Source organism: Convolutriloba macropyga, chromosome 3 (assembly GCF_964194025.1).
Source record: "Convolutriloba macropyga chromosome 3, txConMacr16.3, whole genome shotgun sequence".
Taxonomy (NCBI): Eukaryota; Metazoa; Xenacoelomorpha; order Acoela; family Convolutidae; genus Convolutriloba; species Convolutriloba macropyga.
Genome location: NC_134470.1, coordinates 66,300,984 through 66,318,211, shown reverse-complemented (window position 1 = coordinate 66,318,211; position 17,228 = coordinate 66,300,984). Strand labels below are relative to the sequence as shown.

Here is a 17,228-nt window from a genome sequence, read left to right as displayed (position 1 = left end):
ACCTTTTAGGTCAGTGAACCCTCTCAAAATATTCGCTTAACCATGCCGCTCAATGCGCTTCAAGAGGCCCCTTAAACATGCAAAAATTTTGTCCCATTTTAGAGCTCACCCGTTTGATATATAGGATTTCTTCAATGAGGTAAATCAAGTGTAATCGAAAAGCTAATCAAGCTAATGGTCTAGAAAGCGAAAAAACAAAATGGAAAATGACATCATTCACACTATCTTAGTGGCAAAGCGATGGAAGTCTTTACAGAAAAATAGCAGTCAAATTATCGCAATAACACTCGATAGCAGATAAACAATTTGCAAGAAAAGTTCGCAATTACAGTCCAAATAACTAATTCAGCTATTGATCTAACTTTCAGACTCAACTTACCACTGCGTTTTATAGTCAATGAGGCATATGACCATACAAACGAGAAAAAAACTATAAAACCTAAAGAACACTCCAATAAAGCGTCTTCAATCTCATCGAAACCAATAACATCTTTATCAAATTTACGCCTGCTTAAAAAACGTTCGTCATGCTACATACATTCTAACTTTGCGGAGAGCCAATGAGATATAAGGCAAAATAACAAAATAAAACGATATCAAAACCATTAAAAATAACATATTCAATGTTCGAAATTATTTGAGATTTTCTCAAGAAGCAAATGGCAAAACCAGCAGCAAATCAACGTAACATTAAACAATTCAAAAAACTATAAAAACAAAAGTCTAAGCAAGAAAAAACGATAACTAGAAACAAAATATATGGCTTCAATCTTGCCGCATCAGCGGGCCGAGACGTTCTGTTGAGACTGAAAGGAAGAAATCCACTCGTAGAATTTCAATATAATAGAGGAAGATTAAACAATACGACTAAGACTTCTCAAAACTTAGTTTCAGATAAATTTTATGGATAATGGAACCGCAGATCAACAGCTAAAAAACAAAACTCAACTGTGGTTATCCTATGGAGAACAGAGAAAGCTGTTGGATTTTTCCAATTCTGTCCGACGCTCTTGGTGTATTCTGTTTTGGACTCCCGTTTCTTGGGGTGACTATTTGCTCAACTGGTTTTCTTGATCATTAAATTTGAGAAGAGAAAAACAGAAGTAAACAAAGGGAAAGAGAGAGAGAGAGAAAGAAAACGGAAAGAATGAAAGAAGAGATAGAGAGAGCGAAACGGATCGACGAACAGAGAAAAAAGAAAAGACAAAACACAAACACACACGCACACAGTGTGAGAGAGAGAGCGAGAGAGAAAAACACAAAGAGAGAGAGAGAGAGAGAGAGAGAAAGAGAGTAGGAAGAAAGATTGCTCTAAAATTCGTTTGGGGGCAACAATACTAACGGAAAAACAATCGTTCAATGAGATATAAGGCAAAATAACAACACAAAACTAGATATCAAAACCATTAAAAATAACATAATACTCAATGTTCGAAATTATTTGAGATTTTCTCAAGGAGCAAATGGCAAAACCAGCAGCAAATCAACGTTACATTAAACAATTCAAAAAACTATAAAAACAAAAGTCTAAGCAAGAAAAAACGATAACTAGAAACAAAATATACGGCTTCAATCGTGCCGCATCAGAGGGCCGAGACGCTCTGTTGAGACTGAAAGGCAGAAATCCACTCGTAGGTTTTCAAAACAAATAGTTTCCAAACAAAATCATTACCTAATTATTAAACCAATTAAAATCGTAGATTTCTGGCCCATTAGATAGGCCAAGGGACTTGCGTTTACGATACTAAACAAGCCCATGACGGGTACAAAGAAATGCAACTACGTACCATTAGAACACAAATATCACGTTCAGTGAACAAAATCTAGAACAACCAATTCATCTCCGAAATTTGAAAAACATCCGCGTCAAAACCGCTGGGCTTTTTCGCTCTTTTTATTACTGCAGCATAGCTGAAATCACCAGACCATTTCCACTTCTCATTGATATCAAAGCCAAAAATATGAATCGATCTAAAAATAAAGTCAGTGACCCAAAACTATATAGACTGTAAAAAATTGAGAGAAGGCCAAAAATAGCTAGAAGGCTCTGGGGCACGTTCGAAGCAAAAAATTTTACTTATAGCACAATGAGCTACAAAAACCTATGCAATTCAATAGTTTGCATGAAAAAAACGAATTAGAATAACAAAAAAGAAAAGGCATGATCTGAAAAAAGAAAAGGCATGATCTGAAAACTGAATGCTCCAAAAGAACAGTTCTTAATCTTAAAAGTGCAACATAATTGAATCAATCAATTGAAACATAATTGAATCAATCAATCGCACTAAATGGTGTTAGGCATACTTGCTTAACCCTTAAAGTTGGCTGCGTGGCTAAACAAAAAGAGAACACATTATACAACAATAAAAATCATTTCCAAAAATTGCAGAACGAGGTTGAAAATTCACTAAAATATTTCATTTCTTCGGTGGAAATTTGCTCAACAAACATTTAAGAGCACGCTTGTAGAAAAAAGGCATAGAGAAATGTTCGGTTTTGCAATTGTGCCACGGGCGGTATTCAGATAAGCGCATTATAAATAGGCAAACAACAGAAATAGGCAAAAAAAATTAAAAACAGGCTAAAAAGTGTGGTGCGGAAAGAGGCTTGCTCATTTGGGCCTCGAGGGTCGATGGTTCGAGGGAGCGGGGTGAGGAGTGGACGAGTGGGAGGGGGTAGTGCGGTGGGGGCGGATCAACGAGGGAACAAACTTGCCTAAAACTGCTCTTTACAATCAGATATGTCTTCTCAGCACCTTTGACGAATTGCAAACTTAGAGATTAGCAGAGTTCTAAGAGATGTGCTCAGCAAATTGCGAATGTTTACCATTTTTGCGAACGAAAATATATCAGCTTTAGATGAAAAACCTGTCGAGCGAAAAAAACACAAAAAACAAAATTTGCTAGAGAGCAATTAATATTAATTGATACCAATCAAATCAAATGATTATCGCCATTAAAAAGCATTTTTCAACTTCTATCAAATTTTTAGTTGATAGTAACTTAAACTATAGACACAAATTGACAAAACCTAATTGAAACCTTAAACATACCCGGCAGATTGCCGGAAAATAGCCGCCGTTGATTCCAATAAGCATTATTGGGATTGAAATAACAGAAGATATTGAAAAAAAAAAGATTTTTGTGCAAAAACATTTTTTTAAGTCCGATTTATTTTGATGGCATTTCGTGGTTGAACAGGCTTCTGTTTTAGAGAGAGGCTACAGGGGCTACTATCAATACCAATAAGCATTAGAGATGGTAACTAAGACTTATAGGAACGACGTTCAATTAGCGGGCATCTAAAATTGGGCTTTATGGGTTTATCCCGTTTCTACTTCTGACTTCAATTTTTATACTGACTCTGTTCATTTTGAATTGCTTTGCTGAGCAACTGATGTTCAAAATCACTTTTAGCAGAATGAGAGAAGAGAGAAACTAGCCTAGAGAAGTCAAAAAGATTTCACGCAAAATGTTGAAAAGGCGGCAAAATGAGGTAAAGCGAAACATTTTTTTATTCGACGAAGTAAAAAAAAAATAGGAGCGCTATAATAGCCGGCTGAGAAGATGAGGGCGGCTATTAACAATACCAATATTCATTCCAATACTCATTTCATGCTATGAAAATTGGATCTCCAGAACTCATCGTTCACTGAAAACAAATTGCACAATACCGATACCCTTTTGGGCTCAAAACAAATGCACCTGTAAAATTACCGCCGAAACTGACAGTGCTATTAAATATTTTAAATATGAAAACGAAACAGTCTTGGCAGTTACATGTGTTGATTCCGTTCTTCAGTAGTTATTGACAAAAAGGTTGGTAGATAACATTCAATTGCAACAAAATACTACAATTCGAACGTTAATTTCAGACTTCAAATAGTCACAATCAAATATGTCACATTTTGACACTTGATTCGTGCTCTACTTGGCAGCGCCCTTTTTCTTTTCATGGAGCTTCATGTTGTCCTTTTCTTTCTGTTCCAAGAACAACTCGATGTGACAGGGACTAGCCATGTAGGGGTTGATTCGACCATGAGCCCTGTATGTCCTTCTCCTGATCTTAGGGGCTCGGTTCACCTTAAACAGCTCCTGATTAATTTGACTAATTAATCAAAACATAAGACTAAAGCCTGTCTCGAGCCTCCGATTGAGTTCAGTTTATTGAAATTATGACCAGATGCAAACTAGATCACTCAAAAATCAATCGTGGTAAACCTCATTAGAAAATGTTCAGGCAAAAATTTTGCATAGAAACACGAGTACAATCAGTGAATCAGACTTCGTTGGATAGTATTTAATCATTTCTATTTTATAAAACCATTTAGAGCAATTCTTCTCATTTAATGGTATACAATTCAAGCTTGCCCTTACGTATAGATTAGTTCAGAGCATGGTGCAGTTACATTTTTCTAAAGGCACATAAAGTCAATTCGCAGGCCATCACCAAGATTGTCCGACTAATGCAACCCCGTTACCTGAATGTGGGTGATGAAAAGGTTCTCCGAATCCAAACCCTTTGACTCTGCGTTAGCCTCTGCATTTTGGAGCAGCTTAAGGATAAATCGACACGATTTTTCTGGCCACCTTCCAATTGCCCATGTGTGATTCTTACACTGCGCATGATGGCCCGGTCCAGTAGTGAAGCGTCTGAACGGCACGATATCCTTATGTGCAATAACATCTTCTAAATATTTCTTGGCTCGGTTCAACTCCATGCCTCTGATAGCCATCGCGGTTTCTCTCGACGTCTTGAAATGCACTCGCAAATCCCGCCCATGTGCCTTAGAACTGTTATTATCTTTCGCGGGCTCTCTTGCGTACCTCATTGTTATATCGCAATGATATCTGAAAAATCACATATTCAATGACGCTTCGCGACTTCAAGGATCATTTTTTTTACATTTTTAACGAGTATTAGTTTTAACGAGAGGCGGTTGTGTTCTTCAATCATATTATAAATTTTATTTAAATCTGGATTAACAATCACTGTGTTTTCTCGTAAATTATCTAATTTTAAATTCAATGTTTGATGCTGATTTGACTACTGTCCGCAATTATCCATGTCAAAACGAGTTGACTTGCTGTCCCCAAGTTGACCGACTACATTCAGGGGAGCGGATTTTTAGAGAGACTTTTTTTTGCTTATACAAGTTTTCGGAAGCGGTATTGATTTCTCCATAAAATTCCATCAGAAAGAATATATTTCAAAATTAGAACCAGTGAGTATTAAGTCAGCTAAATCTTTCTCATACGTTATTTCCTGAAAAACAGAAGATCTTGAATGTTCACTGAATCCCAGCATCATGAAAAATGATATGCTTGCATAATTCGTGTCTCCAATCCTGGCTAGGAGTTTCGCTAATTTGAGATTTTGTTTTATATAGTACACAAAAGCTTGGAGGACAACTTTTCCGTATCCGCGGCGGCGATAGCACTCTTCTGCTATCATCATATTTATCTCGCCTGTCAATTCCTGCCAATCGATAAACAAATTAATATCTCCAATGAGACAATTTGACTCCTCTTTGCACCAATTACAGCAGTTGTGATTATTTTCAATTCGTGATTGCAATTTCAGCTCAAATTTTTCTCTGCAGAGCAAATATATAACCGACGGCGTATCACAACAGCAAGCTGCTCGGGAAAACAATTCGCAAAGAGCATCAGGGTCAATAACGAGAAAAGTCAGTTTGTCATCATCATCTCTCCAAGACTTCTGCATAGAAAATTCTTCATCCAGGGTTAGTGGCTCTGACGCAGTCAGCTCCAACAGCTCTGAGTTATTCATCCACGAGTGATACTTTTCAACATGATTCAAGTTGTACGGTACAAGCCAACATCTTGGGATTTCACCAGTTACAATTACCTTTTCGTTCAATAACATGCCCTACATTCGCAGTGTACACTGTAGTGTGCAAATGTTTCTGAAAATATAGAAAGATGAAAAGGGAAATATTTTGTCAATCACACTAATTTTTTTTGCAACAAGTAAATTAAAATTATAACCATACGGTTAAATATACCTGAAACAAAAAATATTTCAAATCATTCCAACAATAATAATATAATAAACATCAACAAATTTCGAATCATATTCAATCAAAAAACGAATCATATTTTAAAATTTTCTTTTGATTGTTTTCTTCCTAAAAATAAAAATAACTTTTAAAAGCTCCTATACTTCTTATTACTAAAACAAACGTTTTTGAATTACGCGTTCATTATAATCAAAAATCAGACTTTTCTATGCTTAATCCCATAATCAAAATTTGTAAATGAGAGCAATGTTGGTCCATAGCCAATGATCCACATTTTACAGATGCAACAGTTCGTTGGCATTCTCTTCGGCAAATTTATTTAGAAAAATTGGATCTATTCTGTTTCGCCCCCCACCCTGTGTTTTTCATTACCCCCAGTTACAAATTACTTGTTGTTAGTAGTATTAGCAGTAGATAAGGCTTTAGAATATTTGTTCAAGGGTTTTCAACCGTGTTTCAAAGTCAGTTTTATTTTGTTCAGGGGATTGCAATGTCCACATCTGCAGTATTCTCCTTGTGCATTTATTATTTTCGGTGAAGGATATTTCGAAGAATTTGTAGTAAATCCTCAGCAACGTTTGCTTGTTTAGGCACTGCAGGTAGTCTTTGTATACTCTAACAACTAGGTTGTAGAGAGACTTAATTCTGCGGAGAGTTGTCGGTTTTTTGTAAACGACTTTTCGGAATTTTGAATTCGCCTCTTTTATGTTGTCGAGTGGCTTCAGGGGGCATTTCTTTTAGATCTAAGGTAGTGTCATACTCTCCCCTCATGATTGCCAAGAGATAAATTAGGTCGTGTAAAGACACAGGCATAAAGACACAGGAGTAGAAGTTTAATGTTGATCAATCTATCTAGATTTAATTTGAGCAGATAATCCATTTTGTCGCCAGCTTTTGCACTTTTTCAAGTTCTGAGATGTTTGTCCGGGAGGGCATCCATGTCTGTGATGGGAAGGTGACAGTTGGAACAACGTAACCAATGTAAGCGTCCAGTTGTAAAGGTTTGAGAGGTTGCGTTTGATTTGAAAAAATGCCCTCAAGGCTTTGGTTGTTCTTAATTCGCAGTTTGAGTTCCAGTTTAAGTTTTTTTGCTACAATTAAACCTAGATCACGTTGCGAAGTGCAATACGTAATTTCAGTGTCAGAAGTTTTCCGTAAAGGTCTCCTTTGAATTGAAGTAAATGAGTCTGTTCCACATTCAATTTCATTTGATTAACGGAAAGCCATTTATCTATGTTAAAAGTTGTCTTGTTTAATTCGTTCTGATAGGAGACGGTTGCATTTAAATCAACGGCATATCCAAAGCTGGTGGTTTTTTCTAGAACATTAGGTAAGTCGTTTATGTATTGCTCCTTGAGGAACCCCGCTGGTAACTGGTTCTGTTCTGAAGAGGCCCTTATTTAGTTTCACGGCCTGCTGTCTACCGATCAAACACGATTTTTTTATTTTGAGCAGTTTTCCATATATTCCGAAGTACCTTTTTTTCTTGATAAGTTAATATAGCACGTTACTGAGTAAAAATAAAGGCACGTGCAACTGGAGTTCGTAAAACAATTTTTACCAATAAGCTGGGGGCCGAAACAGAATAGATCCAAAAAATCATTGAATTTTAATGAGAACGCAAATGAAAATTTAACAACTTGAAATGCAAGTTATATAGGATCCTGTTCTTCACACGTTTTGCTTAAAAAATTTAAAAAATCAAGCGTAATCGATCTTCTGCACGGTTCAGATTGTAACCAAATCAACTCATGCTTGTTTTCTAGGTTCGAACATTCCGAAGATCAAAAGTCATTGACCCTGATGACATCCTTTTTTATCTCAGGTGCGTTGATAACTTGATACCACTGATTCTACATTTCACTGAGAAACTTGTCAAATTTGTCAGAAGCTGAAGTGATTAATTATTTGCCATTACCCAATTTTTGGCTTTCTATATAACAGGAAGTTTCACAGTTTTAGGATACAATTTTTTAGAGCCGCAAACTGGCTTAAGATGAGAAGAGCTCCAAGACATGTGTCTTCTGCTGTTTCAAGAAAAAACCATTTGTGAAAACTGAGAAACTGCTTGATGCGATCCTTGAATCAATTTCGGGTGGAGTAAGAAGAGCAAATCGTCTGGTTGACTCAGCAATTGCTAGGTAATCCGCTGCAGTTTTATATTGAGAATCATATCTGTCTGTATCATTCGTCGGCATAACTATTGTGATAGCACGATAAAGGTTGAGAGCAGTTGACCCAGATGCAAAAGGTACGGCGAGACAAAAAATCATTCCATAATCTTCTACCAGGACATTTGTCAGCAGTTTTGTTTCATAATTACTGAGGATTTGAAAAGGAGATACTGCTAACGTTAATCGATGATCCTCTTTTGTCTGCTGAGTAGGTAAAAGATTAAAGGACTTTGTCAAGTACTTGTTTTGGAACCAAACCAATTGGTTTGATTTTATTAACCATTGTCATAATTAAGTTGAGTATTGTTAACTTGTAAGAATAAGCAGCGAGGCGATAATTTTTGATTTCATTATTAAGTGCAAATAGAGAACTTGCTAACTTTGTTTGCAATTTCAATTTCTGGTCGCCTGCGTAAAAATAATGTGTGCAGGCCATAAGTGTTCTCGAGTTTGAGTTTATCACTTCTATCGCTTTATTCTGAGTACTTGCGTGTTTTTTCGTCTTTTGAATATTCTGTTTTTGAGTTTGCTTAACGTCTTTCAATTGAGAAGCTACAAAATTAAATTTTTCACTAGGTTTGTTTTGAACTTCGATCCATAGGTTTTCATTTTCTTCAAGTTTTCGTAGAGCAAAATAAATGTCATCCCGATTTTTTGTGGAACCACCACACGCTCCAAAAATACTTCCGATTGAGCACGCAAATCCTGTTCCTGCTGTAACACCAGCAAGAGCTCCAAAGGCAATCAAAGGGACTCCACCTCGGTTTCTTTCACGTAAATCATTTGTCATCAATGTTTACGAAATTTCTGTTCTCAAGTCTTGTAGATCTTGACGTGCATGATGTAATTGTTTCTCAACAAATCTGGATAGATAATCAAAATTTATTGAGCTTTTGTTGTTAATCATATACGTCAAATAAAATCATTATAAAATTAGTAATGTTGTCAGACTATAAATTAACGGAATGCAGTCATCCCAATTTGGGAATTACTCCTGTAGGGCTAATACATCTCAGATGAAGTAAAAACTTCGCTTGTAGTCTAAAAAGCCTTATGGAGGAAGCTATAACTTACAGTGAATTTCCTCAAAATTTCCTAAAAATTGTTTATTGTGAGTCGAGATATTTAATTATAAGCTCTAGGTATGAAATTGCTTTTGCCTCGAGGTATTATTTAGTTTTCATGGGCATAAACAAAATAAATAAGGTGTAAGGTGTTCTCATGGCGTAGTGATAAAATATCTGTTGAAATTTGCCCTAAATAACTTTGTTTTAATTTTCAGCTCTTCACTTGGAATGCATAACTTTTTAAAGAAATACGACTCAAACAGGTAAGGGTTTTTAGATTATTAATGCATGCCATCATTCTGTTCGTTTTCTATTTTTTCTCAGTTTTTTTGTTGTACTATATTTGAGTATGACGCAGAAACGGAGGTTCTGTGTTGTCAAGGCAATATGTTGTTTGTTGAGAATGGAGTTCTCGTGTTTTCAACTGACAAGTTGTAAAACCCTTTGCGTCAATTTCTGTTGGTGACGATGACTCTTATGTGCTAGTATGGGTGATCGGGCAAAGTCTATGCTTTGTAGCTAAATTATTCTTGGTTGTAGCAAAGATGTTATTTAACTTAGTTTGAAGATCAATAACGTAATCAAATTTGATTGAGTATTTTGGAAGTGTTCTGTTGTTGAAACGAAGAATAATTGAATTCAATGATATCCTGAATTCAAAAACCAAAGTTGGTGAGCAACCGAGTACTGTATGATAGCTTGTGTTTTGTTGGAATACAGCCAGATCAAAGTGTTTATGCAAGTCATGTTTGAGTTCGTTCTCATAAATCTTAAGATATTTCAGAGGTCCATGAGATCGTTCAAAAGGGCTGATTGTTTCGGCCTGTTTAACCGTGGCATGATTTAGTTTTAATTCGAGCATTTCTGAAAGGCTTTGAGTTTGTTGTAAATTCAAGCATTTCTGAAAGGCTTTGAGTTTGTTGTGATGTGAACACTGAATTTTTTTCTGCTAGGATTCCTAATGGAATGTAGGAATGTCGCAATAGCCATTGCATTAATTTTTTTGCCACTGTCTCAGCAGGGGCGATCTAATTGCTGAGCAAACATATACTTTGAGAAGACATCCTTTGCGGTAATCACGTACGAGTAACCTCCTGATTTTGGAAGTTGTCCAACAATATCAACTTGTAACAAATCTGCAGGAAAACTTGCATTAGATATGACAGGGTTTAATGGTGGCGTCAAGTTTTTACAAACAATTCGTTTTGTGAAATTTCGACCAGTATCATCAAAGAATTTTCGATAAATAATTCCGTCATCAATAACTAATCTATTGAGTCTTTTATCATACTTTTGAACAACCGTAACATAAATAAGTTGTGTCGGGCCTAGTTTTGTTCTTTATCCAAGCAAATGTTTTTTGAATGTCTACATTTTTTGTTTGTTCTCTTTATTCAATGATGTCGGTTTTGATTCTAAGTTTATTTCATCTAACGGATTAGTTGTATCGAGCGAGTTGATTAGGGACTCGAGAGAGTCGATGTATATTCATCACTACGGTATCACTTTGGGATCCTTCAGTTTCAATTACAACTAATGGTGTTTTGAAATTGTCTTCAAATTGTTTGTTATCTTCTATAGGCGCAAATTCCCCAAGTTCATTTTTGTTCGTATTTTTTTAAATAAAATGATTATTTTACTCACTGGTATTTGGTTTTCTAATTTAAGTCTCATTTTTGTAGCTGGATTTAAATTGATTCGTGAAAACTATTGGGCAGCCGCATTTGCTTTTCCAGGTATGTGACCAACTACAGAAATTAAAGATAAGGTGTAATCTACAGCATTCCTCAGGTTTCCAGGAATGACTTTTGCTTGAAAAAGTGTAGTAACACTTTTGTTATCAGTCAATACAATAATTGGTTTGTTAGATGCTCCCCATAAGTAGTGTCCAAACGTTCCAAATGCTAAGTAAACGCTCAAAATTTTTTTCACATAAATAGAATGCTTGAGTTGATTTGGAGAGAACAGGTGGGATCAAAAAGCGCCTGAAGCATACAAATTTTCTATGGGTAATATTGAGTGATCATGATAATTTTCAATCAGTAAGATATATCCTGCTGCATAAAAGCTAGCGTCACACACAAGAACAATTTGAGAGTTTGGTTTGCCCATTTTCAGTGATAATTGGCAAGCTTGATCCAAATCTTGTTTCAATATGTCAATGCTTTCCGTGTGTTCATTTGTCCTAATTAATTCATTTTATATAATAATTTGAAAAATGGGTGTAATTTGACTGCTAAATTAGGTATAAGTTTTTGGAAGTATTGAAAAAACCAAAAAATTTGCGAACTTGTTTAGTAGTTTTCGGCATTTTAATGTTGTTAAGGAATTTCTGACCTTTGTCTTTATTAGGACTCAGGCAGGTTCCCGTAATGGTGTGTCCAAGAAACTGAACCTGGAAAATGTCGAACTGGAATTTTTCTGTTGACAACTTAAATCCTGGTTGTTCTATGCTTTGTTCTAAAATTTGCATCAAGATTTTCCAAAAGTTTGTTTCCATCAGAAGCACCTCTTCGCAAGTCATCAAAATAGACAAAACATTGATCATTGGCTACACACATTTCGAAGTGTTTACTAACACACAAACTGAAAGCCGTAGGCGATCTGTTAAGTCCCTGCGCTAAATTTTGATTGCTAAAGGTCTTCTAACAAAATTGAAAGCTAACAGCTGTACACTTTTTTCATCTGCCATCTGTATTGAGCATCAAGCTTGACAATCCATTTTCGCCATAATTATTTTCCTGCTAAGTGTGCCGAGGCATCAGACGTTGTAGGTATGGAGAAATTCTTATTAGTATAGTCATGTCGAAGAAGGTGGTTAATCCTCCTAAGATCAATTAGTATTCTTAATTTCTCTGACGATTTTGCGTTGTGCAAATATGGGTGATGATTACTTTGAAAAACGGGAGTGTTGTAATAATGTCATAGAGCTACATTAATGCAATTATATAAAAATTTCAGCGAGTAAATGTATTGATGTTGTAGGGTTCGAAGTGCATATTGGTTTATCATTTTCTGACGTCAGAATTAATAGACAATCAGCGTTTTTTCAAGATCCAGTCTGTGTCGCGCAAATATCTGATGATGTTTAACAAGTAAGTTGTCCATTTTGCATCGCTTCAGTTTTTGTAAAAAGGGAATCATGTCAGTTGAAGTTTTCCAAAAATTGTTTTTTGTTCTCCTCGTTGATTGTAGAATCCAAAAATTTTTTTTGGTTTGAAACGTTTTATTGTAATATAAATGGTTTTTTGAATACATTGAAATTTGGACGAATCATTGCAACTTTTCTGGCGTAGCAAACCAAAACTTTTATGAAGAAAAATTATCCTTTTGTTGAGTTAATTTGTTTTCAGTATTCGTGTCTAAATCTGTATGACAGTCAATTATTTATGGAGCTATTGGTATCAGATAAGATGCTTATTTTTGTGTAACCAGTTGAAATTTGCCACTTCGGGTTTGCGGCGACACCGTTATTTTGTAAGGCTGTAAGTTTATTATTCTAATTTTTGTTCGAAATCTAGAATCAATTTTGCTAGTGGAGGACTCGACACACAATCCAGATTTTTGCTCAAAGAGTAATGACGGCTCAATAATGCCAATAATATTTGGTGCGGTTTTTCAAATTTACATTTCAATATCTCTTGTTGATTTGGTAAAATCATTATTTTGGAAATGTTTGCCATTACTATATTTCTTTGTATGATTTTGATGAACCAATGTTGTTCAAACTGAGCGTAATATCAGGTAGTTAAAGCAAACTTTTGTAAGGATGTAAAATAATTTCATTCTTTTTCAAGAAGGGCATGCCTAGTTTTGGCGAGTTCATTTCTTTCAAAACAAGGAACTTCTCATTGAAGAATTAGCCATCAATTTGAAATACGATTTCAACATTATAAAGAACAAAAACTTTTTCCCCATTAGCTAGTTTAATAAACTTTGGAATTGAAAACTTGAGGATGAAATATTCTCTGGTGCTTGTTTCTGGATAAATTGAAGCGATTTGAGAGCCGGAGCACTTGAAGAGGCTCCAGTATCAACAAGAGCATCAAAAAAATTGGGAAGCGAAACTCAATTGTATCCAATTAAACTTATCTCCATGCATTTGAATGGATAAGGTACTGTAAGTTGTGATTATTGATTAAACTAGAATATCTGACTGTGGCTGTTATAGTTTTTGAGTTTCCTCTGTAGTATTTGAAAGGGATATTTCCCTCACGCTGATCAGTTTGTCTTAAGAGACAATCAAGTTCCATGTGGCCAGGTTCACCACATATTCGACATATGACAGGGTTAAGCCTAGCTCAATAGGTTTGGCCTTTTAATGAGCTGTACTGTGACCGCGGGAACGAGTGTCTGTAGTTTGTCAATGTTGCGGGTGAATTATTATGATTGTATCATTGTCCAAAATTGTTGCGGTTGTTACTGTTTCTTCTTCATCTATTTGATCCATCGCAGCTCACTTGTAGAACAAATTTGTCTATTTGCGTTCTCTGTTGTCCAACACTCCTCTGAGTTTGTGCCAGATCTTTTTGAGCTTCAACAACTGAGTTTAGTACTTTGGTCAAGCTAGTAAATCGCTGAGTACTTGAAACAGCGTTGAATGCAGTTGAAACCGAATCTTCACCAGGTAATACGCTTTTCAAAACTAGTCGTTTAGAAACTTGAGTACAGAGCATGTCAACTGTATCTGTAACTGGTCGCACGAGTAATTACAATCGCAGCTGGGTTGGCATTTGTGCTATAAAGGCATCTCGATTTCTTCGAGGTCGCATGCCTGATCAATCTATTCCTCCAAAAAAAGCAAAGGCAATGTTAGCAAGCTTTGTAAGGTCTGCTACGAAAACTTCTGGTGATTCTGTTGAGGTTTCAAAATTCTTTTCTTGAAATTTGGGTTTGTAGAACTCAAGTTGATTAGCACTAAAATACCGTTTTTCTAATGCCGTAAGTGCTCTGGCAAGGTCTGCTTTATCTGCCGCTGGTAGTTCAAGAAAGTAGCTGAGTGCACCATCTGCCAAATGAAGTTTTACAATGAAGAGATGAAATTTACCTGCATCTGGGACTTGCGCGAGTGTTATAGAGCTCCAGATTTAATCTCTAAATACTCTGAAGTCTTCTGTTGGTCCGATTAATGCAAACAGCGATTAATGCAAACAATTGGAGCTCCTTGGTTTGTAGCTAGAATTGTTGTTTGTTGTTATTGCGTTTGTAATAGCCGTAGCTGCTGGTGCTACAACATCCATTGACAAATTATAAAATCAAATAATGAATTTAAACAAGTCAAGATCAATTAATGAAGAATTTGTTACATAATCCTTTATATAAGATAAATTTTGTGAGATGAGAGACAAAATTTGTAGATTTTGTTCGTTTTGTAAGTCTTTTGTTTTAATTATTGAGATGAAGTGGTTGCAGGGGTCTGCAAAAATATTGCAAGTAATGTAGCATTGCAGTCAAGTAATTTGAAGAACGTTTGTTTGGGGTCAAAAGTATTAATATTATTGTTGTCACTCAACGAATCGTAAAATAAATCTATCAATCTATGCAACATTATTTTGCAGGATTATCCAATGTCTAAGAATGGTCAAGTTCATTAATTGTGTTCATTTTGTATAGTGAGTTAAAAATAGATTCACAATTTGAATGAGATTTTTATGAAATATAAATTCCCGCGTGAAAAGTCGAGAAATTTTCATAAATTAGGTATATATCCAAAAAATCTCGTTTTTAATGTGAAAAGAATTGATTTTAACAATTTTGGAAATTAGTGCATGTAAAACATTTTGTTTGCTAACATTTGCGCTTATAAAATCAAGCATTTTGTTAGTCAGGCATCTTATAACGCTAAGTATCTGATTACTCCATGTTTCAGGTCTTCGGATGAATGCTGAATTCGATGCGGCTATACCTTTTGTAAAACATTTGTCCTCAACTTCAATTCAGTCCAGCTATCTCTTTTTTTAACACCCAACTTTCATTTTTATCAATTTTTCTTCAATTCAAACTTCTTGGTAAGATAATTTCCCAATTTTTCTGGTTCTATGCAATAACATTCAAAATTTTGAATAGAGTTTTAACATTTTTTTAAATCAAGATAAACTGTAAAACCACACATTCGATGATATCAACAATCAAACAATGCAATCTATAATATTCATGATCAATTTTTATTCTTGTTATTTGGTTCATGACATCTGATGACATCAATTTTTATCTCAGGTGCTATGATAACTTTATACCACATCACTGGTGTGAAGGACAATGTTGACATGAAAGAAAATGAACAGAGGTATGATGTTAAATAATCTCAGATGAGTAACAGATAAATTTTGAGAGCAACAACTACCTTGAATTCAATTCATTTCAAACCGTTCAAGGCAATGAAAGTTTGATCTAGAGAGATGAACTCAATTCAAACCGTACAGAACGTAGAGTATAATGAGCGCATTGTAGAGACCCAATCCGCCATGGTTCCAAGTAACGAACGCGACAGGAAGAAACGCTATCTTCGATTGCCTGAGGTGCTTGTAGACAAACTCTCAAAAAACTGAATTCAAGCTCGGAGACTCGATGATCTTATGCCAGTTACTTCTGACAAGCTCCATTCCTTCAACATACTTTTCTTGCTGATACAATCCTCTTCGATCATTTCTGATTGCAAAATTACCCCAAACGGTTTATGAAACAGTTTTTACCTCTGGTTGACCGTAAATATTGAAAACGTTTGTTTTAGAAATCAGAAATCAGTTTCAATTGTCATATCAGTTTTTTCTACATCATTTATTTCTCAATTGTTTTAAAACAGAGGTTTTTCAGAGATTTGGGTATTTAGCAAGAAAGATGGTCACTAGCTCTAATCATTGAGCTAAATTTTTTTTAAAAAAATGCACTAAGAATGAAAGCATGCTGGATTTTTTCAGTTTTTTGCAGGACAATACTAAGTTTTTTTCTGATCTAACTCTGCCAAATTGTTTTAAAAAACTTCAAAAACAAAAAACATACCGTCCTTAAAAAAACCGTAGGAGTAAAGGGTTGAAAACAGAGCATAAGAAAAGGCAACTGCTTAAGATTTTGAAACGTTGTCAGAGTTTTAGCAGTAAATTCGATCACTAGCTGTAGTTATCGAACTGCGTTTTTGAAACAATGACGCCGTTCAGGATTTTTAGAGGTTTCAAACTCCCCAAGACGGACTTTTACTCAACAAAGGGTGCGCAATTGTTAATAAAGACTCCCAAAAGTAAGAAGAATACCGAGTTGAAGAGGATCGTAAAGCTTTAAAGGAGGGACATGAAACAGATGGGAATAGGTTTATGAAAAAAATGAGACTAGAACTGATTTCGTCCGTTTTTAGCAGCAGTAGCTGAAAAATGAATGATTAATCATCTGTCGTTGAAAAGAGACAAACTTGGTTTTACAAACTTTTAATTTAGAGACAAACTTAGAGACAAACTTTTAATTTTCGACAAAGTAAAAAATTGGACAAACTGTCAGAGATACGAAACATAAAGCTTTAGAACAGCTCCCAAATTGATGTTGCAAAAATGCATGGAGACGAAACTCCAAGTTTTGTACACGAGGTCCTGTCGTTGGGACCGTAACACACTATGAGTTCAAGGAAGTGCACTATCTCGCAGACGCTGACAAATTTGTTCTTGAAATGAGCGGGAACAACACCGAGGGTCAGAAGCTTAGCGAAAATCAAGCTTTTGGAAAATGCTATAGAAACAATCTACTCCTATCTCTGATGGACACAGAAGTGAAAATCTATATAATTCCCTGAAATCAAAGATTTGCTTGCGGCACTTTTTGACAAGGGTTTCGGTTTTTGAATGATTCGAAAGCCTAAATAGACACAAAAATTTGGAAAGATGCTAAGCTGTGATCACTTCCATGAAATAAAGGGAGCAAGAAGTTAAATTGTAACAAAAAAGGAAAAACAGATAAAAA

The 17,228-nt window shown here is 35.4% G+C and overlaps 4 protein-coding genes across 4 annotated transcripts in view; 1 reads left to right on the top strand and 3 right to left on the bottom strand.

Annotated features, from left to right (window-relative positions):
• LOC142336375 (translationally-controlled tumor protein homolog) overlaps window positions 1–17,228 on the top strand; it is a 318,382-nt gene that overhangs the window by 163,337 nt on the left and 137,817 nt on the right. The window lies entirely within an intron of this gene.
• LOC142336371 (elongation factor 1-beta-like) overlaps window positions 1–17,228 on the bottom strand; it is a 128,178-nt gene that overhangs the window by 20,107 nt on the left and 90,843 nt on the right. The gene's annotated exons all lie outside the window — the stretch shown is intronic.
• On the bottom strand, window positions 3,820–4,878 carry LOC142336370 (uncharacterized). Its single transcript, XM_075385151.1, has 2 exons — window positions 4,481–4,878; window positions 3,820–4,082 (listed from the first exon to the last, which is right to left on the bottom strand). Exons 1-2 carry the CDS (start codon window positions 4,829–4,831, stop codon window positions 3,927–3,929), a joined length of 507 nt encoding a protein of 168 aa, XP_075241266.1. The 5' UTR covers window positions 4,832–4,878; the 3' UTR covers window positions 3,820–3,926.
• On the bottom strand, window positions 5,189–5,925 carry LOC142336369 (N-acetyltransferase 9-like protein). Its single transcript, XM_075385150.1, has one exon. The coding sequence runs from the start codon at window positions 5,887–5,889 to the stop codon at window positions 5,194–5,196; it is 696 nt and encodes a 231-aa protein (XP_075241265.1). The 5' UTR covers window positions 5,890–5,925; the 3' UTR covers window positions 5,189–5,193.